This window comes from Clytia hemisphaerica, unplaced genomic scaffold (assembly GCF_902728285.1).
Source record: "Clytia hemisphaerica strain Z4C2 unplaced genomic scaffold, Clytia hemisphaerica genome assembly, whole genome shotgun sequence".
In the NCBI taxonomy this organism is placed as follows: domain Eukaryota; kingdom Metazoa; phylum Cnidaria; class Hydrozoa; order Leptothecata; family Clytiidae; genus Clytia; species Clytia hemisphaerica.
The window spans coordinates 1,355,001-1,377,797 of NW_027103638.1; the positions used below are offsets into that span (position 1 = coordinate 1,355,001).

The 22,797-nt window shown below is 34.2% G+C and overlaps 1 protein-coding gene across 1 annotated transcript in view; it reads left to right on the forward strand.

Annotated features, from left to right (window-relative positions):
* LOC136802786 (otoferlin-like) overlaps positions 1–22,797 on the forward strand; it is a 42,215-nt gene that overhangs the window by 1,076 nt on the left and 18,342 nt on the right. The window contains exons 2-26 of the mRNA XM_067059550.1: positions 2,510–2,568; positions 4,351–4,439; positions 4,846–4,945; positions 5,191–5,366; positions 5,532–5,592; positions 6,103–6,234; positions 7,044–7,106; positions 7,189–7,273; positions 7,457–7,566; positions 7,817–7,854; positions 8,143–8,231; positions 8,426–8,472; positions 8,833–8,883; positions 9,267–9,335; positions 9,893–9,936; positions 10,160–10,242; positions 11,047–11,144; positions 14,087–14,197; positions 14,417–14,525; positions 17,145–17,446; positions 17,579–17,679; positions 17,968–18,064; positions 19,973–20,095; positions 20,936–21,088; positions 22,509–22,637. Of these exons, the coding sequence (XP_066915651.1) occupies positions 2,510–2,568; positions 4,351–4,439; positions 4,846–4,945; positions 5,191–5,366; positions 5,532–5,592; positions 6,103–6,234; positions 7,044–7,106; positions 7,189–7,273; positions 7,457–7,566; positions 7,817–7,854; positions 8,143–8,231; positions 8,426–8,472; positions 8,833–8,883; positions 9,267–9,335; positions 9,893–9,936; positions 10,160–10,242; positions 11,047–11,144; positions 14,087–14,197; positions 14,417–14,525; positions 17,145–17,446; positions 17,579–17,679; positions 17,968–18,064; positions 19,973–20,095; positions 20,936–21,088; positions 22,509–22,637 (2,519 nt within the window). The remainder of the gene's footprint in view (positions 1–2,509; positions 2,569–4,350; positions 4,440–4,845; positions 4,946–5,190; positions 5,367–5,531; positions 5,593–6,102; positions 6,235–7,043; positions 7,107–7,188; positions 7,274–7,456; positions 7,567–7,816; positions 7,855–8,142; positions 8,232–8,425; positions 8,473–8,832; positions 8,884–9,266; positions 9,336–9,892; positions 9,937–10,159; positions 10,243–11,046; positions 11,145–14,086; positions 14,198–14,416; positions 14,526–17,144; positions 17,447–17,578; positions 17,680–17,967; positions 18,065–19,972; positions 20,096–20,935; positions 21,089–22,508; positions 22,638–22,797) is intronic.

A 22,797-nucleotide genomic window follows, 5' to 3' on the forward strand; every position in this document is an offset into this window, starting at 1 on the left:
TCTAAGGGAATTTCACCACGGCAATTCGGCCACCATAATTTTTGCATACAATTCAATATGGCGGATGGAAAGGCGAAAAGGTCTATGCAGTCAACTAAAGACTAATTCAGTGTAGACCTAACTCTTCATACAAAAATTACGGGAAACACATATTTGGACTTTGTACCCTACCGTAATGAATGACCTGGCTGGTCATTAAAATAAACTATATTCAGCTCCGCTCGCAGCTCTAGTCTACCATTTTTGTTTTGATTTAACTTTGTATTTTAATGACCAGCCGGGTCATTCATTTGAGGGCTATGCATGTTAGCCTCCACTGATGCAAGTTACCCACTCTCACGGTACCAAAGTTATCAATCAATCACTAAATTGTACTCTCCCTTTCACGTCACAGATTGTTGAAATGTAAGAAACGTGAAGTAGGTTTTTTTCGAAAAGAAAACTTTAACGATGTAGTCACTAAAAACTAATTAGCATGCTTTTATTCAACAGAACGAAGATAACCAAATCAAAACAACATTTTGCACGCGAGGAATTTTTTAGTAGACCTTTTTACCGTGAACCGAAAATAATAAAAAGAACCCGGTTTCCTTTTGAATTTAATGTGACCGCCATACTGGCCATCACGGTGTGCGGCCTCTTAGCGCCTAGAGCGTGTGTTTTTGATAAATAAGGAAGGGGAAACCAGGCTAAGTGCGCGATTATTTTTATCACGTGACTTGAAGCGTAATAAAGTTGTAAAATTTTAATGATGGACACGAGAAAGTTACGAGGAAGTTTGCATGCGTTTCGTGTGCTGTGTAAAACTGCTTATAATTTGGCTGTTTTTTTAATTGAAAGGATTGCAACGTTCTAGTTTGATGGATGAACTTGTTTGATAAGAATGATACCAAGAATTTCATTCAAGGTTTGTTTTGATTATTTTACAGATCTGGTGTCGACTTTAGAAGACGCATGTCGATATTAGACGATTCTACGGTATGCTGCACTCAAGCACTTGGGCCAAAATCCCGCAAAGGCGGGACAAAAATCAGTTTTTTGAAGTTTGCAAAAAAACGCCTTTTCGCTTGAGAAAATGATTGACAGATTGAAGTTTTTCATCCCTGCGGTGCGCGCCGCGCGGGAGCTCGGGCGCTCTGCGAGAGTTCTCGGCTCAATACTCGGACCGCGCTAAAATGGTAGACTGAGCTGTGATAGATCATTTCGATGGAAGTTGTTGGAATGTTTACAAGGCTCTTGACAGAATATTGTTTGTTTTATTGTCAATGACGACAGTGCCATTATAAATTTTGTTAGATCTGACAAATTGATGTTTGTAAGTGCACTTTATAGTTTTGATTCCCATTGAAAAATCATATTCTGGTTTTCATGTTATTAGATGCTGTTTTAGAGCTTTAGAGCTACACTGTAATTGCACCACTGAACAAGAATAGTGCAATGATAAAAAATTTAATAACGAAATTAAACATAATTATGCATGACATCACTTATGATTAGGATACATATATACATCCAGAAGGTGTCAATCGAACAACTTCGAACAAAAATCGCAATCAAACCAATCAAACATAATCGAACGGCCAATTCCTGAGTAATATTCGATTGTGTTCGATTGCGTTCGAGTAAGGTTAGATTGGTTCAATTAATAGTTGACTATGTTCCATTAGTTTGATCAATTGTCAATTACATTCGATTAATATTCGATTACGTTCAATTACGATAACGTTCGATGAGTTTGATTGCGATTAAATTAAATTGGATCACTCCGTTAGAGCTTTTTAACGTCGGCAGCCGAGCGCTAAAGTATCGTACGAAAGCGAATAAAATCTTGCGTTCGGCAATCGAATTGCAATTACTCGATTGTGTTCAATTGTGTTCAATAGACCTTTTTTCAAAGAGGCCACCCTGTTGAATAATTATGTAGTCCAGCAGAAAAACAATGATACACCCATGCATATTTATTACAATATGCATGAAACAGTAATTATGCATTGAGGGCTATGCAAGTTTCTCTCCACCGATGCACGTTACCCGACTTCACGGTATCACACAAGAAAATAAGACTCTGAAAGTTTCACCTTCAAGTTTTGAAGATCGCTTGTTAATGAAAAACATAATAGGGAAGACACAATTAAAGATTCTTATTTAAAGAATTAAAATCTTCAGAGAATGGCAATAAAATTTTATGGATCAACAGGTTTCATACATTACTTACCTATATCAATCCAAAAGGTCCCTTAATAACAATCAAATTTATCTTATTGGTTGAAACTTAAAATTAAAATGTTATTGACCTTAGTCCAGCCTCATTTACGTTTGATTATAACAACAGCCCTGGATTCCAACTCTCTATTGTTTCATCAAAACTTCAGTGTGCATGTGAGGTTTCTGGAGAAATTCAATATTCAAAACAAGAGCAAGCAATGTGCATATTGAGTAGGAGTTTTATGCTCGAAACAAAAGAAGATATGATGTAGCCTAACATTGACCAACTCCTTTTTATTTGTAGGTGTTCCTGCAACATCAGCTGTGCTAACAAATTGTTCTGGAGATGCCTTCTTCAATGAGGTATGATAAATTCTTTTTGGACCTACCCCGGTGGAGGTCCTATAAATTAGCCTCTGTTCGTTCGTTCGTTCGTTACTAGCTTTTCTCGGGATTGGCTCATTAGTTTTTCCTAATTTTTGGCACAAAGATGCAAAATGGTAATGCCCAAAATGTGACGGAGCCCGATTTTCGAAAAAAATTCATTTCCAGCCAAAAATGCCGGAAATATGCCGGAAAAACCGGTTTTTTGGCATTTTCTCGAGATTTCATCATTAGTTTTTTCTGATTTTTTGCACAAAGATGCGTATTAGCAATGCCTAAAACATGGATTAGTCCGATTTTTGAGAAAAATTCTATTCCGGCTGAAAATGCCGGAAATATCCCGGAAATCGCCGTTTTTGCAGATTTTCATTGGACTTTTTCCTTATATTTCGTTGTTTTTTCACACAAAAACATTATTTGTAGCAATGCCCACCATCAAGCATGGTTTAATTGTCAATAAAAGTGATTTTTGAAGCCGGAACTTTCTAAAAATCGCCGGAAACAGCCTATTTTCGCCGGAAAAAACGGTATTTCTTGAATTTCTCGAGCTGTACTTTATATTTTTCATGAAATTTTGCACACTGATGCAAAATGGCAATACCTAAAATATGACAGAGCCTGATTTTCAATTAACGTACTTTTCCGGCGAAAATGCCGGAAATATGATGGAAAAAACCGTTTTTTTTGGCATTTTCTCGAGATTTCATCATTAGGTTTTTTCTGATTTTTTTGCACAAAGATGCGTATTAAACAATGGTCTAAAACATGGCTAGTCCGATTTTGAGAAAATTCTATTCCGGCTGAAATGCCGGAAATATCCCGGAAATCGCCGTTTTTGCAGATTTTCATCGGACTTTTTCCTTATATTTCGTTGTTTTCACACAAAAACATTATTAATATCAATGTCCACGATCAGCATGATTCAATTGTCAATAAAACTGATTTTTGAAGCCGGAACTTTCTAAAAATCGCCGGAACAGCCGATTTTCGCCGGAAAAACGGTATTTCTTGAATTTCTTGAGCTTTACTTTATATTTTTTCATGAAATTTTGTACACTGACGCAATATGATAATACCTAAAATGTGACGGAGCCCGATTTTCGAAAAACATTTTTTTCCGGCCGAAAATGCCGGAAATATGCCGGAAAAACCGGTTTTTTGACATTTTCTCGAATTTTTATTTTTATTTTTTTCTGATTTTTTGCAGAAAGATGCGTATTCGCAATGCTCAAAACATGGCCGAGTTCGATTTTTGAGAAAAAATTTTTTCCGGTTGAAAATTCCGGAAATGGCAGTTTTTGCATATTTTCATTGGATTTTTTCCTTATATTTCTATGTTTTTCACACAAAAACATTATTGATAACAATGCTCACCATCAAGCATGATTCAATTGTCAATAAAACTGATTTTTGCGACCAGAACTTTCTATCTATTTTTTCCCTACAACCCTTCCCTCTCCCCCTACCATCAATCAATGATGAATTTCTTGCGTTATGCATTTTCGCTAAACGCTATGTTTTCTGACTGATTTTTTTTCATTTTTCTCCTTGCATTGCTATCTAACTTTCATCATCAGGTAGGTCCATTCAGCATCTAGCTTGTTTTCTTTTTTTTGAGCCCTTTCCACATTCACATACAAGAGAGACTGTTATATTTCATAGGAACAAGAAGAGTATCAACATACTTCCCTAACATTGAGGTTTTCATGAGTAAATTTTGAAATTTGAATTGAATTTCATATTGTAATTACTAATTTTCAGGAATTTTACTGGCCCCTGGAGACACCAATTGATAAGGAAGAATGGCTGGAAGTTCGCTTGTACAACCGAAACAAGATTTTCCAAGACAGGTAAATTTACATTTGGATGAGAATCTTAACAAGAAATATTCAATGTTTTGGCGTTATTTCAGAATTTGGGGGAAACATAACACTTACTGAATATCAATTCTGTGGTTTTAGTACACACATTAATTACCTTGTGACTCTTTGGCAAAAAAAAAGAAGGTATTCCAGGGACTAACAACTAACAATGGGTGCAAATTTCAATGAGACATAAAGAATTATGGATCCATACGAGATAGACCTTTATCTTAATTTAAAATCGTAACTTTTGTATAAGTGTAAGGTTTGGAATGTCCTTGGAAGTAGCAGTTTTTTCAAATGTTATACTCTGTGATGGTGTTACATGCTACATTTAAGGGGTCACTGATTGATATCTTTTTCTCAATAATAATTTTTATCTTCGTTTTTCTAGACTTGTTGCGGCATACAGGCTGTCTCTGGCTGCCATATCAGAAGGAGGCACAGCAGAAGTTATTGATAACATGATTGATGATAGGTTTCAAATTCTAAAGGTTAGTTTTTAAATATAAATATTGTTAATGTTCTTTAAACATCACCAGCTGTTTATAGCAGATTTCATAATGTAATTAATTTGTGTGCATAGGTAATAGTCTGGCTTATAATAAGGCCTCTATTTGACAATCTGAAGAAAACAACTAATAAAAGTGATTTTTTTATAAAACATTTAAAATTCATTATTTTGAGATAACATTTATGATTAATGATGTGCATACAACTTTTCTGTTTGCTTTTTCAGACTGAAATCCACATGGAGGTAACATACACTAAACCAGAACCTGGTGGAGTTCTATACGATATGGATCAACGCTCATATGATAAGAAATCATTAGGTGGTAAAAGCACAATGACCACCATGACCATGATGACTAATCGACAGCTAAATGATGAGGAAGCTGACATTTACGATAAAGAGTATAATATTGTTTTCTTAGTTTCTAACACATTGGGAAATGAAATACAGTAAGCATGAGAATAATGCTTTGAACTGTTTTGAAGTGAGAAGGATATTGTAAAAAACGTTGATTTTGACTCTGTACCAAAAACAACTTTGTCAAAAACCCTTTTTTTCTTTTTTAGAATCTTTCATCCAAAGATTCAACATCCTCATATTGTCAATGCAATGTTTTCAGATTGGACGGTAAAAATTGTTTATAGTCCCTTACTTAAGTTATTACAGAAATCTTAGTAACCTTGTGGCAATTATTTTCCAGTCTTAACACTGATACCCATTATAGGACAGGCATAATAACAGTGCCCCGTTTAGGACATGCATAACAGTAGGTGCGTCTTGCAAATTCTGTATTAATAACATGCATGCGTAATTTGTCCTTCTTTTAAACCACATGTAGTTAATTCCTGTGATAAATAAAGAAGAATGAATACGTCTGAATACGTAGGGGTGGTACAGTCACTTTCGGTCGGGGTTGTGGACGGCGAAATATGAAATTTTTCGTTCTTTTGGCTATATTTAGTAATGCAGGATTTGTTCGATAGAGCCCCTCGTAGTAACATATCCTGTTTGTCTTAAATACTTTCTATGTTTCCTTAAACTATTGATCTGCATTTGGATAGAGCAAAAACTTAATTTTTTTATGCATTAGAAATTATTTGGAAATTGATAAAACCTGTTCTTTCCTTTCTCCTCCAGATTTCAGTTAGAATCATTGAAGCACAAGATTTAGCTGGTGTATCATTGGACCCTTCTGTTACTATAACTCTTGGTGAAAATGAAAAGAAGACTACAGTCAAAAAACAAACAAACAACCCAAGCTGGGATGAGGTATTGTCCGAAATATCAATTGTTTAATTTTATCATAGCTCTTAAATTGAATGATCAGGCTGGCTGCACACCTTCGCAGTGAAAAGGAAATAATAATGTATTGATCTGATGTATCAAGTGACTGTTAAAACGACATGGTTTTCCTTATACAGTAAAACCTCCAATTAACGGACACTCTAAAAGGCAGACACCTCTAATTAACAGACAGACACCTCTGATTAACAGACAATTCTATTTCCCCCATCCATTTCCTAGTCAAATCCTCATGAAAAAGTTTCAAAATGGGCAGACACTCAATTAGTGGACCCTCCTATTAAGGGACAAACTTTTTTGCACGTAATGGCTAAAACCCTAATTTTCCCTCTCTAATTAGCCGACACAAACGGTCAACTAGTCACAGACTTTAAAAAATCAGACAAGATTGATTTATCCAAACTATTTATTTCTTAAACACTGATTGAACAAATTGCTTATAGACATTTGGAGTGCTGCCTTCATCCAGTCGGTAAATTTGGTTACGTTATAAAAATGATAGATTACAGGAACCTCAAGACTATGATTGATAAAAACTAAATTGTTGTATTGGAATGATCATTCCCTTTTTCTTCCATGCCCTAGTGTCTCTAGAAAAGCACTTTGGACTAGCATTTTACATACTTAACCCCTTTAAATAGGCGGACACTTCTGAATAGCAGACACTAACCCTATTCCCTGATGGTTATTAAAAAAATTAGAGGTCCCACTGTAAATGAGAAGTTTCTTCATATTGTGAATGACCTTTCTTTATTCTCTTCTTCATTTCTTTTCAGTTATTTTGTTTTGATTACAAATGTCCTGCACAGGAGGTTTTGGATACGATATTGAAAATTGAGGTAACTTTCACTTCCATTTTGTCAAATGTCTGCTCTATAGTAAATGAGACAATTTTCTATTTAAATGTTTTGTTGCTTTTAGGTTTTTACTGGTAGAAATATGATTTCTGAAGGTTCTTCGATTGGCTTTTTCAAGTGTGACATGTGGTACATTTATGACCAATGTGGTATGTTGATATCCATTTTGACAACTTTTTAAGTATTCTTTGAATGAAGTGGAGAGTATTGTTTCGGAAACATGTGATAAATTCTACTGTTAATTCAAATTTTAAAAGTATTGTCAGATTTTAACAGTACCTTTTCTTTGTAATTCTTTGACCAAAAATTCCTATTTTTGTTCGTTATTTTAGATCATTCATTCTTCAGTAAATGGGCTCCACTCTTGGATGGTGCTACTACTGAAATCAAAGGATATCTTAGGTTGGATCTACAGATGTTTGGCAAAGGTGACATTGTAAAGGTAATAGAATACAATAAATATGTTTTATAATAGCAAAGAAATTGATTTGTAAATTAAAATACAAATATCTTGTGCACTTTCACTAGATATATGCAAAAACAGCAAAAATAAATCTTACAAACATACAGGAATGCTCATCGCCTTAATCAAATCAAAGGGAAATTCCAAGAGACAAAGGGAAGACCCAGAGTGATAACAAATCATACTCGTTCTTGCCATGAAAGTTTTTTATTTTGAATTTTATCGATAGGATCCACCCCCTCGTAAAGAAGACCAAGAGATTGATCAGTGAGTCATTGTGAATACTTTATGAAATGAAACAACTGTTTGTGTTTCTTTTTCACTCTTTTCAAATGAGCCATTGAGTTACTGATTTAAAGCGTCTTCTGTTCTAACCCAAAAGCCATAATAGTAGCTTGGAATCTTATCTTCAACACCAACAAGTAACGTTCACCACTCACAGCTTTCAAGTTAATAAGGATAATTTTTTACAACCGTCTGATTTGATAAGGTTTAAAAATGGCTATTTATTTTCGTTAAAAAAAATATTTTCAAGTTTATGTTTTTTTAATTTAGGAATCTTATTTTGCCACCAAAAACCAATCCATACCGACCTGTCCATCAGTATCAAATCAAAGTTTTCAAAGCTGAGGGAATACCACAAAGTAATACAAAATTTTTTACCAGTTGTAACATCTCATTTTTTTATACTTTTAAATCCAGTTAAAAAAAATTTCAGCTTTTGATTTTCAGGATATGTGATCTCATGACTACTTCTTTCAGTTCGATTTTGGAATATTTAGATCATTTAGAACATTTAGAATTTCAAATATACTGAATTAGTTTTATTTTATTTCAGTGAACACGACTTTCATGGCCAATGTAAAGAAAACATTCACCAAAAAGGTTTTTTTTCATTTCATTATTTTTCTCAAAAACTATAGTGCTCTGAATTATCTTTTCAACGGTAATAACTTTTTTTATATTGAAAATTTTTTTTTGGAGTTAAAAATAAGTGCACACGTAAAGCAAATATTGACTTTACTCAAAGCGTCGGTAGTACTGATCTTGAATGTTTGTAATATGAGGTGACCTGTAGTTTTGTTCTTTTAAGAGCCTAACATTTATTGACATGCGAGTCTCAAATTTTTTAAGAATTATTCTCAGGTTTTTGCCAAATCTAACCTTTTTGCTTCCATTTTCTCAAAAACAAATGTTTGTCATTACTTCTGTTATCTAGTCATTCATATTTTTTCTACATTTTAGAATCAAGATATGGCTGATCCGTTTGTCGAAGTTTCTTTTGCTGGAGTCACAGTAAGTTTTTTAAAGGGATTAAAAATTATTGTTCAAAATACATGTAATTAAAGAATCCCTCACCGGTCAAATTACTATTTCTTTTGAAACTTTTGTTTTAAAGGTTTTATTTTTATATAAGTGTTTCCGTTTCATATCAGACACATGTTTCATATCAGGATGGTGTCTGCCTATTGTTATATTATGCTGATATAAGCTAAAAAATGTTGTTCTTTTCCTTTTTCTGATCAATCTTGCTCCACACCTGTGTCAATCTAATGTGAAAAAGCTTATGAATTAAGATTGATGATTAATCAAACGATTTCACTCTTATTTAAAAACAAAACCTTTAAAATTCCAAGTGTTCCGCTTGACTGTCAAGTTTAATTTTTTTATTTTCTCAGGCTACAACTAACACTGAGAAGAATACTTATAATCCGGAATTCAATCAATTGATAAGCTTCACGGAATTTGTATGTTGATTTCTTTTTATACACTGTACTCAAGCTAAATTATGTGTTTGGAAAATACGGGGAGGGGAGGGCTTTTCATGTATTAATGTCTTACGGCGATCCAAAGATTATCTGCAATCTGATTGGTTAAAAAGAGTACAACACATCTTGTAATTTACGTGTACAAAATATAAATTGACGAAAAGAAGTTGTTGCATTGTAGCGGTAGAAGCAATCTAACGTCATTTTGCAACAAAAATGCCCTGCGCTTTTTTCCAACACAAAAAGTGAATTTTGTCAGTGAAAGTCACCGATAAACCAGTTATCACATATCAGACATTTGCTCGTACAATATGGAAATATTTCACTACCGGATTTTCCGTATATTGTACGGAAAAATTTCGGAACTCGTAAAATATTTCTCATATTGTACTCTCAATTGTCCGATAACTATTACATATCTTGTACGAGAAAACCTTTTCTTTCACATTTATTTAACGAAAACATTATCCAATAAAAATAACAGCTTTTTAATTCATTTTATCTTTCCACTTTACACAATAATTGTCTCTTTTTAGTTTCCACCTTTATGCAAAAGGATTCGCTTTCAACTGAAGGATAGGTAAAAGTTTTTAAAAGCTATTGGAATATTTTAAACTGGCTAGAGTAACCCTCGATAAAGATTTGTCTTTATAGTTTTTTTATTTGCCTTGTAAAAAAAGACAGCAGTTACTAATTTTGATTCGCATTGAAAACAATTCAATCAAACACATCTTCTAGTTGATGCGAGTGAGTGTAGTAAATGTACTTTTAGATTTATTTTTATCTTTGCTTTGCTTATTTAGTGACGTCACATCTAACGAAGTTATTGGAACACATTTTCTTGATTTGGATGAAATTTCAAATGAAGGGCAGAAGAATAAAGGAGGTATGATATAATTGAACAGACTCGACTCCTCTTGTTTTTCTCCAGAATACTTTTATCATTAGACCGGAGGGATTGTGATGGACAACGGAAAGTAATATGAACTATTAACCATAGATCTTAGTGGTGATCATAATGGACTGTTCCAGTTAGAATCCTTTCAAGGGGGTGGGCGAACCTTTTCAAGCAAAAAAAATAATTCTTGAGGATGTTGGATATCCCCTTGAAAATGGCAAAATTGGCAAAAGATCTCTTGGAAAAATTTTTCTTCCTACCTTAAAGTGAGGGTGGATGAACTAAAATCAGTCTTTTACACCCTGGAAGTTTTAGAATAATTTTTTACCCCCTGGAAAAATTAAAAAAGCCTAGAAAATTCATCTTCAGATTACTTCCTGGAAAATTTTGCCCACCCGCTGTATGGATATAAAATTGAATGGTCTAATGTTAAAATTATTATAATTTCATTTCAATCCACATCTTCTTCATAGGTCACAGAGGACATGATCATGAAATCATTGAACCCTTCGAACATAAATCTGATTTCTCATACACTGGTATATTATAAGATAATAATTTAAACATAAATCAATACTAATTAATCAATCCTTTAAAGCATGAGCAAATTAATAATTTACTAAAAATAAATCCTATCTTAACAAAAATAATTAAAAATTAATTTGTTTGAATTATAAAGATCTAAACTGTTAATATAACTAAAATATGATAAATTATGGTTAAAAATTATAATAAATCTTCTTTATTGTTTTTTATACATTATTCTTAACCTTTACTTTTCCATTTTTTAAGGTTTTATGCCACAATTTGGTCCAACATGGGTCAATTTATATGGTTCAACTCGTGATTATGCACTGAATGACGAACATCAAGATCTCAACAATTCTATTGTATGTTTTGCTTTTTTTGAGTTTTTTATTTTTGCAATTCTTCTATTATTATCATAGAGATTTCACAGTTGTAGGCGCACGGTGGGCCTCTAGACCGGTCGTTTTTACAATATTTCATTTACAGTAGCTTGTTTGTTACAGATCTTCTTGAAATAGAGTTTCGTTCGGGGAATTCCTCTAACCTTATATATCAACCTGCCATCCTTTTGTAACTTTGTTTTCTCCTTTGCCTTTCTATGCCATTCTTTGATAGTTTCACGTTCTTTCTTCAAGAAATTGTCGGTTACTTTAAATTCGTCCACTAATGTTTCTACCACTAATCAAGTGGAAACAACTATTTTTTGCCCCAATAATATACTAGTTTGTTTTTCTGTTGTTTCTTAGATGTTTACAAAAAAAATCATTTTCTTCTTCTATTGAATTTGTTTTTAAAAATAGTACAGTAGTATATAGTAGTGGAGTAGTCTACACAATAGACAGATCCAGGCTTTTAGGCCTTACTCTTGGTCTATAGGCACTGCTATAGGCGACCACTAGTGACCCCCACCGGGAATTGCTTATTAATAGGTTTAAACATAATAGGCAACATTCACAAAAGATGTTTACCAATAGAGATTTTAAATAAAAGAATGTTTAAAACACAGCTGATTGGCTTAGGTTTCGAAACTCTCTATTGTTTCATTAAAACCTCAGTGCGCATGCGATTTATCTGGAGAATTTCAATATTCAAAACAAGAGCAGTGCTCATAGCCCGAAGAGTAGGAGTTTTACGCTCGAAACGAAGGAAGATATAACGTAGCATAGTAGTGGGTGGCTTAACAAAAACTTCAAATTGTTCTTTGGCTCTGAAATTTTGCATACCATTGATTATAATATGAAATATAAGCTTGAATTTTTCAATGTTATTGGCAATCGAACAACAGATAGACAATCGAATAACAGATAGACAATAGAACAACAGATAGACAATAGAACAACAGATAGACAATCGAACAACAGATAGACAATCGAACAACAGATAGACAATCGAATAACAGATAGACAATCGAACAACAGATAGACAATCGAATAACAGATAGACAGTCGAACAACAGATAGACAATCGAACAACAGATAGACAATCGAACAACAGATAGGCAATCGAACAACAGATTGACAATCGAATAACAGATAGACAATCGAACAACAGATAGACAATCGAACAACAGATAGACAATCGAACAACAGATAGACAATCGAATAACAGATAGACAATCGAATAACAGATAGACAATCGAACAACAGATAGACAATCGAACAACAGATAGGCAATCGAACAACAGATTGACAATCGAATAACAGATAGACAATCGAACAACAGATAGACAATCGAACAACAGATAGACAATCGAATAACAGATAGACAGTCGAACAACAGATAGACAATCGAATAACAGATAGGCAATCGAACAACAGATTGACAATCGAATAACAGATAGACAATCGAACAACAGATAGACAATCGAACAACAGATAGACAATCGAACAACAGATAGACAATCGAATAACAGATATACAATCGAATAACAGATAGACAATCGAACAACAGATAGACAATCGAATAACAGATAGACAGTCGAACAACAGATAGACAATCGAACAACAGATAGACAATCGAACAACAGATAGACAATCGAATAACAGATAGACAATCGAACAACAGATAGACAATCGAACAACAGATAGACAATCGAACAACAGATAGGCAATCGAACAACAGATTGACAATCGAATAACAGATAGACAATCGAACAACAGATAGACAATCGAATAACAGATAGACAATCGAACAACAGATAGACAATCGAACAACAGATAGACAATCGAACAACAGATAGACAATCGAATAACAGATAGACAATCGAATAACAGATAGACAATCGAACAACAGATAGACAATCTAACAACAGATAGACAATCGAATAACAGATAGACAGTCGAACAACAGATAGACAATCGAACAACAGATAGACAATCGAACAACAGATAGACAATCGAATAACAGATAGACAATCGAACAACAGATAGACAATCGAACAACAGATAGACAATCGAACAACAGATAGGCAATCGAACAACAGATTGACAATCGAATAACAGATAGACAATCGAACAACAGATAGACAATCGAACAACAGATAGACAATCGAACAACAGATAGACAATCGAATAACAGATATACAATCGAATAACAGATAGACAATCGAACAACAGATAGACAATCGAACAACAGATAGACAATCGAACAACAGATAGACAATCGAATAACAGATAGGCAATCGAACAACAGATTGACAATCGAATAACAGATAGACAATCGAATAACAGATAGACAATCGAATAACAGATAGGCTATCGAACAACAGATTGACAATCGAATAACAGATAGACAATCGAACAACAGATAGACAATCGAACAACAGATAGACAATCGAACAACAGATAGACAATCGAATAACAGATAGACAATCGAATAACAGATAGACAATCGAACAACAGATAGACAATCTAACAACAGATAGACAATCGAACAACATATAGACAATCGAACAACAGATAGACAATCGAATAACAGATAGACAATCGAACAACAGATAGACAATCGAACAACAGATAGACAATCGAATAACAGATAGACAATCGAATAACAGATAGACAATCGAACAACAGATAGACAATCGAACAACAGATAGACAATCGAACAACAGATAGACAATCGAACAACAGATAGACAATCGAATAAACAGATAATATTGACGAAAAATCTTAAATTTGATAAGTGTGATATAGATTAGGCTGGATTTTTGCTCTAGACGATCAAGTGGAGAAATCCAGGGAGAATGAGTGGTGCCCTCCCTTACTTTACTTTACTCTAAAACGGTATATTTTTCTCATATCACCAGGGTGAAGGAATTGCCTACAGAGGTCGTCTCTTGATATGGTTAGATTGTATCGAAGGTGAACCGGCCGATACGGGAATGGTTGAGATCGATGATTGCGATCCAATTCCTCCGGTAAGTGTCTTGTCAAAACGCACTTGTCGATTAAAGGCTGGAAATAATGATTAAAGATTGGTCGGACAAAATGTCTCATCAAGGTTGTAATTTTAGATATCTTTAAAATAATATCTGATCCTAGATAATGATTACTTTAAAAATACACTTTGGGACCATTTTTGGAGTACTGTTCCAAAATAATAAGAATAATCTTCCAATCTTCTTTATTTTCCACAGAAAATCATGGGTCGTGATGAAGTTTACCAGTTATTCTCGACATTTTACGAAGCCAGCATGATTCCAAGAAAAATTGGCACCAAACCAATTTCCTTTGAAACGACCATAGGTAAAACTTTGTTTGTGTTCTCAAATACTTTAAATAGCCCAGTTGGCACACAACGTTGTTTTAACGTTCAAATAACGTTCTATGGACATTGTGAATGTCACATGGATGTTGTTTTGACGTTGTGTGCCGTCTGGGAAAGCTCGCTCTCGGGTGAAAAATGCGTATTATTACGCACGGAGCGAGCGTAACCGAGCGGAGTGCGACTCTTTTGGCAAACGCATGCGCGTAAGCAAAATTTACAAAATTTCAATGATATGCGGGCCCTAAAAATGGAAATTCAGTTTTTTTTCACGATTTTTTTCGTCTAGCCGCTATTCAAACATGTTTAGCCTCTGGAATGGTTCAACTTTGAAAATTTCGTGAAAATTAGCGTTTTTAAGAGAAGTCGTTGCAGTGTCAATCTTTCGCAAATTTAAAAACCCACTTTCCCTTGGAAAAAATTGACGTTTTTTGTTTTTTTGGGACCCTTGGGGCATAAGGTACCTGTTGACCGCAAAAATTCCAAAATTTGCGAATTGACCGTTGATAACATTAGGGGTAAAGGGACCCAATGACGTCACGGGTTTGGGAAAAACTTCAAAATGCGAAATCTCGAGTTTGAAGAGGAGTTGGGAGGTCGTTGACCCCTCATTCTATCGGGAATTTTACGGGGAATGAGATTGGGGGGTTTATAAGGCTTGAGTAGGACTTTCAAATTTGGCTGAATTTTCAGGCATTTTAAGTTGATGACGTCATCAAAACAAAAAAAATGCGATAACGTGAGATTGGAAAGGAGTTGGGAGGTCGTTGACCCCTCATTCTATCGGTAATTTTATGGGGAATGAGATTGGAGGGTTTATAAGGCTTGAGTAGGACTTTCAAATTTGGCTGAATTTTTAGCCATTTTCAGTTGATGACGTCATCAAAAAAAAAATGCGATAACTCGAGATTGGAAAGGAATTAGGAGGTCGTTGACCCCTCATTCTATCGGGAATTTTATGGGAAATGAGATGGGATTGGAAAGGAGTTTGGAAATGGCTAACCCCTCTTTAGATCGGAAAATTTATCGAGAATGCAATGAGAGAGGGGTGTTATGAGGCCTTAGGACGACTTTAAATAAAAATTGGTTAACATTTGGGTAAGCAGCGTGAGAAAATCAAAACTAAACAGCCGAAAAGAACTGAACTCTCGAAATAAATAATGGAAAAGCGTTAAAAAACTATTTTTTGATGAGCTCTTACTCCATTCTTTCCAAAAAGTCAGTGAAATTAAAACTGATGAAATATATAGAAATTATTACAAAACTACTCGACACACACGTGACACGACCCAAAGTAAATAAATTCAGCTTTCGGCACTTTCGTTCGTTTTGCGAAAACCAAACAGTTCTTTTTATCAATGTATGGATAAAAACTTGAAATTCTTTAATACTTGTCAAGAATATTTTCCATAACAAAACGAGGGAAATTCAATGTCTTTTTCTTTGATTAAACCATAAACCAGGTAAAACGAGGGATTTGTGTAAAAAGTCTCTTGTGTCTCTGCCAATCCTCCACAAAACAGTGTCTTTGACTTTTCAGCATCAATTCTTCAACAATCAACACTTTTTACTTCGAAAATTCAACCCAATTAGTTTTTGTTGCAAAAATGTTGTTTCAGACCATTCATAGCTTAATTTAAACCAGTATGCATTTTCTCATCTATGCATCGAAACAAAAACATCGAAAGTGTTATCAATATGATAGAGAAACTCATTAATGAAGAATTTCTTCTCAATCGAAAAAATTCAATGCATCTTCTTTTTCTGTGTTTACTGTAATGTATAATAATTTCACATCTCTGAAAAAGCTGCTGCATTTATTTTGAAGCTTCTGGATCGACAAAATTTTTCTTTATTTTGATGTGCATAATTTTGGCGGGAACTTCGGTCGAATGTTTTTGTTTGAATCTAAAATTCGAATCTAACAAGATTTTCGAACAAAAACATTCGAAATTATAGAGACCCGGAAGTTATTTTTCATTTTTTAACTTTGGAATTTTTGCTTCCTTAGCTTTCCGAGTTATTATTGATCTTCTAACTCGGGAAATAGTTGGCTCTATAGAATCCCTTTCGCTTTGCGAACACGAGACTCGTTCTCCGTGCGTAACCCCTTTTACGATTGATTTTTTTTACGGCTCACACAAAAAAACGTTAAAAGGATGTTTTGTGACAAATTGTAAATATATGTTTTCTGTTAAGAGGGGAATGGAATTACACGGAATAGATTTAAAAAAAGGAATAGTGTGTCTGCTGAAAGTGTGTACTGTTTGATGGTGGTTCTGGGTTCATGTGTCTGAATTCATTTCGTAGTTTTAATGTTGACTGTGGTGTTAAATATTTTAGTTTTACATTAAGTGCTCCTTGCACGTGTATCCCGCTTCATATCAGACACATTTCTCGTATCAGGCCAGTGTCTCATATTGTTATATTGCGTTCGATTTCGTAAAAATTGAAATTCGCCGAATTCGCCAAATTTGATCCCCGCCAAAATTAATCCACTTAAGATAGCAAATTAGAATTGTTGACTAAGCAAACGATATCACTCTTGTTTAAAAAAATCAAAACTTTTAAAGACAATCCTTATCTTTCTCAAACTAAAGGTGAATACGGATTTTACATGAAGAATCCTTCAAACACCGATGACAAGACAAAACCGAGAATCGATTTTTCAACTCCAAACCAAGATGAGATCGATGACATTGACGAAGACGAGTTATATCAACAAGAGAAAGTTTATGTCGAGTCGTTAACTCCTCCTACGCAGCCTTTAACTCACGAGAAGAAGTATCTTCATGTGCCCTTTGGAAGTGATAAACCGTGTTGTCATATTAAATTCCCATTCGAAGATCAAAGACGAAGACATTATAACAAGATCTTGTTACTCAAGATATGGACTATTCTAGTATGAAAATTAATTCTTTTGTTATTGTTGTTATCTCAATCTTAGACAAAAAACATTATTTTGATAACTGCTTCAAAAATACTTTTAAGTACCTAGATATGAAAAGATGAATGAATTTATTTTCCATTTTAGGAAGAAAATTTGGACGAGTTAGACGAGAGAGTCCGATTAAATTCGAAAGGCACGGCAAAATTATTGAAAAGAATAATGGGTGATGTTTGCCGACAGTGCAGGTTAGAGTCTTTTTTTGTTTTGAAAAATGACGTGCCTGTGGGAGCGAAATCGGCCGGGGTGGCTAAATTTAACAAAAATGTGGACGGAATTTCGGCAATCAGGTTCCGTTTTAGTGACGTAAAATTAGGGTCGTTTAGTCCGGAAAAGCTAATATCTAATCCAATTAAGTCGAGAATTTTACTTGTCCACCAAAATTGAAAATTCTTACTTTTTTATTATTGTGATTAAAGTGTCAAAGAAAGAGAAAATGTTGTGACAATTCTCTACTACTGTCTTTTCTTTTTCAGCTTATTCATCGAGTTAGCTGATGGAAAGAAAACATCCACACATCTTGGTAAAAATCGTCTGGATAAAGAACGAACTAAAATGTTACTCATATGCGTGGTAAGTATTGATTATCAAAGGTCCCGAATATTAAGAGTGTCCGACTCTTTTTCGAAATTTGATAAACTGGTAAGGGGGATGGTGTCCGAATAAAAGAGGGGTTCCGAGATTTTACTTCCGAAAACCCCGAAAATTATAAGCTAAAACCAGGCTATTTAGAGCAATTCACCTTGTGTTGTTGAAAATATTTCCAAAAATAAATAAACAAAATGGGGGCTCCTAATAAGAACGGAGGGGGGGGGGTCCGAAAATGTTTCGAAAATTAATACGCGGGGGAGACGTTTTTTCGGAACCTTAAAGTATGATATCTTATCTTATGTTTTTGGACCTACCTAGCTGGAGGTCCTATAAATTAACCTGTGTTCGTCCGTCCGTCCGTCCGTCTGTTACCAACTTACCTCAGGATTGAATCATAGGAATCTTTTGATTTTTGGTACAAAGGTGCAAAATGGTAGTGGCCAAAATGTGACGGAGCCTGATTTTCGAAAAAAAAATTTTTTTGGGCAAATTTGGGCTATAAAACGGCTAAAAAACGGGTTTTTTGGACTTTGTGAAAAATTTGATCATTAATTTTTTCTGATTTTTTGCATGAAAGTAGGCTAACATTATTGGTAAAAGATGGCTAAAGCAGATTTTTGCAAAAAAATTTTGTTGGCTCAAAAAACGCATGTTATAAGAATCACTATTAATAAGCATATATCAATGTTCTTAGTCAAATTACTCAATTTTTTTATGAGATAGATGTTTTTTTTGCTCATGAGGGCTTACTTTTGAAGAATATGTGTGTTTTGACAGGAAACTTTGGTTGTTTGGCGTGTTTTTATAAAAAAACTGACCAAATTCTATATTTTTTTATAAGCACATTATCAATTACTTAGGTATTAGCTTTTCTCGAGATTGGCTCTTTCATTCTTTATGATTTTTTGCACAAAGATGCATAACTATAAACCCTCAAATATGACGGAGCCCGATTTTCGAAAAAAAATATTTTTGGGTAAATTTGGGCCAAAAAAACGGCTAAAAAACGGGTTTTTTGGACTTTGAAAAATTGGATCAATAATTTTTTTCTGATTTTTTTGCATGAAAGTAGGCTAACATTATTGGTAAAAGATGGCTAAAGCAGATTTTTGCAAAACAATTTTGTTGGCTCAAAAAACGCATGTTTATCTATAAGAATCACTATTAATAAGCATACATCAATGTTCTTAGTCAAATTACTCAATTTTTTTATGAGATAGATGTTTTTTTTGCTCATGAGGGCTTACTTTTGAAGAATATGTCTAAACACAAGACATGAAATTTTGGAGCATTTCATTTCATAAATTGAGAGCATTTCACCATCGGTGTGTAAGAAGTATTTGTCGTGTTACTTTACTCGATCGTAAACGTACATCTGATCTTCTCGATAAACTTTCTATGGAATCGATAGACACCTACATTTGTCGTCAACAGCTCAGATGGGCTGGACATGTAATGCGCATGCCTTGGAATCGCCTTCCACGGAAAATGTTGTCGTGCTGGGTCCGTTCTAAACGTCCTCGTGGTGCTCCGAGATACACATATGGTCGATCTCTATATAAATGTTTGAAAAAATCTGGCATTGATACTAATGTTTGGCATGATTTGGCTTTGAATAAATTAGAATGGAGAAATTTGATTCACTCTGTGAAAATTGATCCTTGATGATAATTACTTGACTAGTGTATTTCTTGTTTACTAAGACATTACTATTTTATTTTCCGAATAGCATAGTGTTTTATTAGTTTTTGAAATTTATTTTATGCGCTGTGATCCTCATGCTTTAGGCATGTGGCCTATGCCCCTTTTTTGGGTAGGTTTAGTCTCTCTCTCTCTCTATTATCTATGATATCAAACATATCGTTTGTAATTTATTTTCACATCACATAGAAACAAGTATCGGAAGAGGCAGCTTTAATTGGTGAGAAATCGAAAGATGCTAATTGTAAAGTCGAAGATTTGGTCAAACAAGCCCACAACTTACGGAAAAGAACTAAGAAATTATTAAACGAGGTATAGAATGGAGGATATCTTTTTCTTAGTGAATAGAAAACTTAACAGATTCATAAAAAACCTTATCCAGTTTTGGCCAGCATTGATCTGTTTTGGAGAATGTTTCTTGTTACCTCCAACCGACCACCACCAACAAGTTTTGGTTTCTCTTTTTTTTTTCAAAGAAGAAACTACTTATAGGTTAATTATCTCCCCAATTTTGTATACAATACCAAACAGTCTAAAATCTCTTGTCAATACAGTCAACTCTCTCTAATTCGAACCTCTACAGTCAACTCTCTCTAATTCGAACCTCTACAGACCTCTACTATTCCAATAGTTCTACAATACGATTTAAACTATTGTTCCTCTCAGCTGAAAAGTAGTATAAAATGCTTTCTGTAATTCGAATATTTCTCTAATTCGAAGAGAATTTTTGGTCCTTTGAAAGTCGATTTAGAGAGAGTAAACTGTCTTAATCGGTACTCAACCATCGATGATCGATTTTTTTCGAATGCGACCGTTTGGCCGTATATAAAATGTTCTCAGCTTATCCATCTTATCCATCTCTAACTCACTTGTAACAATACCACTGATCTCTAACTAATTAACTGGATCGGGCCTCCCGTATAAAAGGAAGTTTTACCGCCCACTAGTCCACCATCTTGTTTTCAATTCTGGACGTTAACAACGCGACTCGAATGTTTTGAAATTCGAAACGTTCGAAAATCTAAGGTAAATTAGAAATCAACATGGCGACTTTAAAACTGGACACACTTCCGCTGGAAACCTGTAAGCAGTTAGTCTCTCTAGTGTGTAAATTAATATGATATCTGTAAACCATACCATTTTATTTGATAGCCTCAACATGGATTACCTGACGTTTTTGTTTGGATGTTGAGTAACAACAAGCGGATCGCCTACACGCGTATACCAGCCGAAGAAATCTTATTCTCAAGAGTACAATCGGAAAAAGGAAGAAATTGTGGCCGTGTACAAACTATCTTTCTAAGGGTATGTATGAGTTTTAGATGCTTTAAAATGGACTTTTTTGTCTCCTTGAGATTATTTGATAAATAGTCTATTACCAATCAAACGAGGCGAAACCATATTCAAAGAGTGCTCGATAAACCAACCAGGAGTAGAGCTTTTTCAATCAAAATATATTTCGAAACCAAAAATTTAAACTCCGAGTTTCATGCTCTAAGCAACCATCAGATGTAACTAAAAAATAAAGTAAAATAGTCTATTAGATACCTTTTTGGGGAATGTGAGTGTCGACTTTCACTTCCATGCTTCTGACAGGGGCTTTCGACTCCTATTAACAACACATAAATCATACGTAATAAGATACTAGTACTGACCTTTTGAAAGTTTCCAAGTAGGATACTTCAAGAAAGAGAAAGATCGAAATCGTCCGGCACTTGTCCACTTATTTAGATATACATATACTGTATTGCGGTTTGAAGTGTGAAGTTTGCCTACTTCACTGTGCTTAGACCCACTTAATTCCGACATCCCTCATCTAATTCCCTTCTTAGAGATTAGATTCGAACATAGAGGTAATAAAAAATAGATGGAGTAACAACTTTTCTGTGATAGCCAGAGAAGTCATAAAACTCTTTAGAAATTTCTTTCAAATCGGCCTCCTTTGATTACCAATCCTTGATAGCAAAAATCAGTCAAGATATAGATTATAAGAACTAAAGTAAAGTTATTCTGTCCAACGAAACCTCGTATTTTTAGGTAAAATGCGATTTTTTTTTCGAGTAATAATTTCTTTATAATTTTAAAAGAAGTTTTTATTTTATCGGGAAACTTTCGAGAGGTAAACTTCTTCAAATTTTGCGAATTCTTTGTTGTTTGTGGAAGGTTCTTTGCTATAAATATCTTTAGATCTAAAACAGCAGCTGCCTCAAAATTTTGATAGAATATAGTTGAAAGATTGGCATTAGTAAATATGTAAAAATTGACAAAAATTGCCGAGGATTCCCTGAGCAGCGGACATTTTAAATTCGATGTTCTGTGCTTATTCTTGCAAGGTTTTCTTATGTTTTATAAACAACACTGTCATCACACAATGAACAAATTAAAAATGTAGCGTGATTTTATTCAAATTCTCTTCGACTCAAGTATTCCCATGAGCGAAAGCAAAATTAATGGCTTTTTCCCAAAGCAACAAAGCAACAGTTTGCTATCAACGATACAATACAATAGAATAGTAGGAGTGGTATCTCCGTCTATATTTTTATTACCTCCATGATTCGAAGGAAAGTTGGAATCACTGACTGAAAAAAATAATTTTTCCTCTCTGGCCGCTAAGTATCACTCAGTGATTCCTATTATTCCCAGCTCAAGAGAAGGTCGTCGGAATTAGACTAGGGATGTCGACATTAGACCGACTTACAGTTTAGTTATTCTTTTTGTTCAACAGCTTCCTGGAAAGAAAGGTCACGGTGAGAACGGATGGGCCATCCAAGCGAAAGTTGAAGTTCGCTTCTGGTTGGGTTTGATCAAGGATAAATCGGAATATTTGAAAGATGCTCCGTCAGGTTTTGAAATCGTAAGTGTGATGATTTTCTTTTATATTCCTTTGAAACTACTTGATCTTGGTACATTTTTGTAGTTTTATTAACACCCTAGTGCTTTAGTTATACGAACTACAGCGGAGTCACTTTAACTCAAACCTCTATAACTCAAATGTGTCCTTAACTCGAACCAAT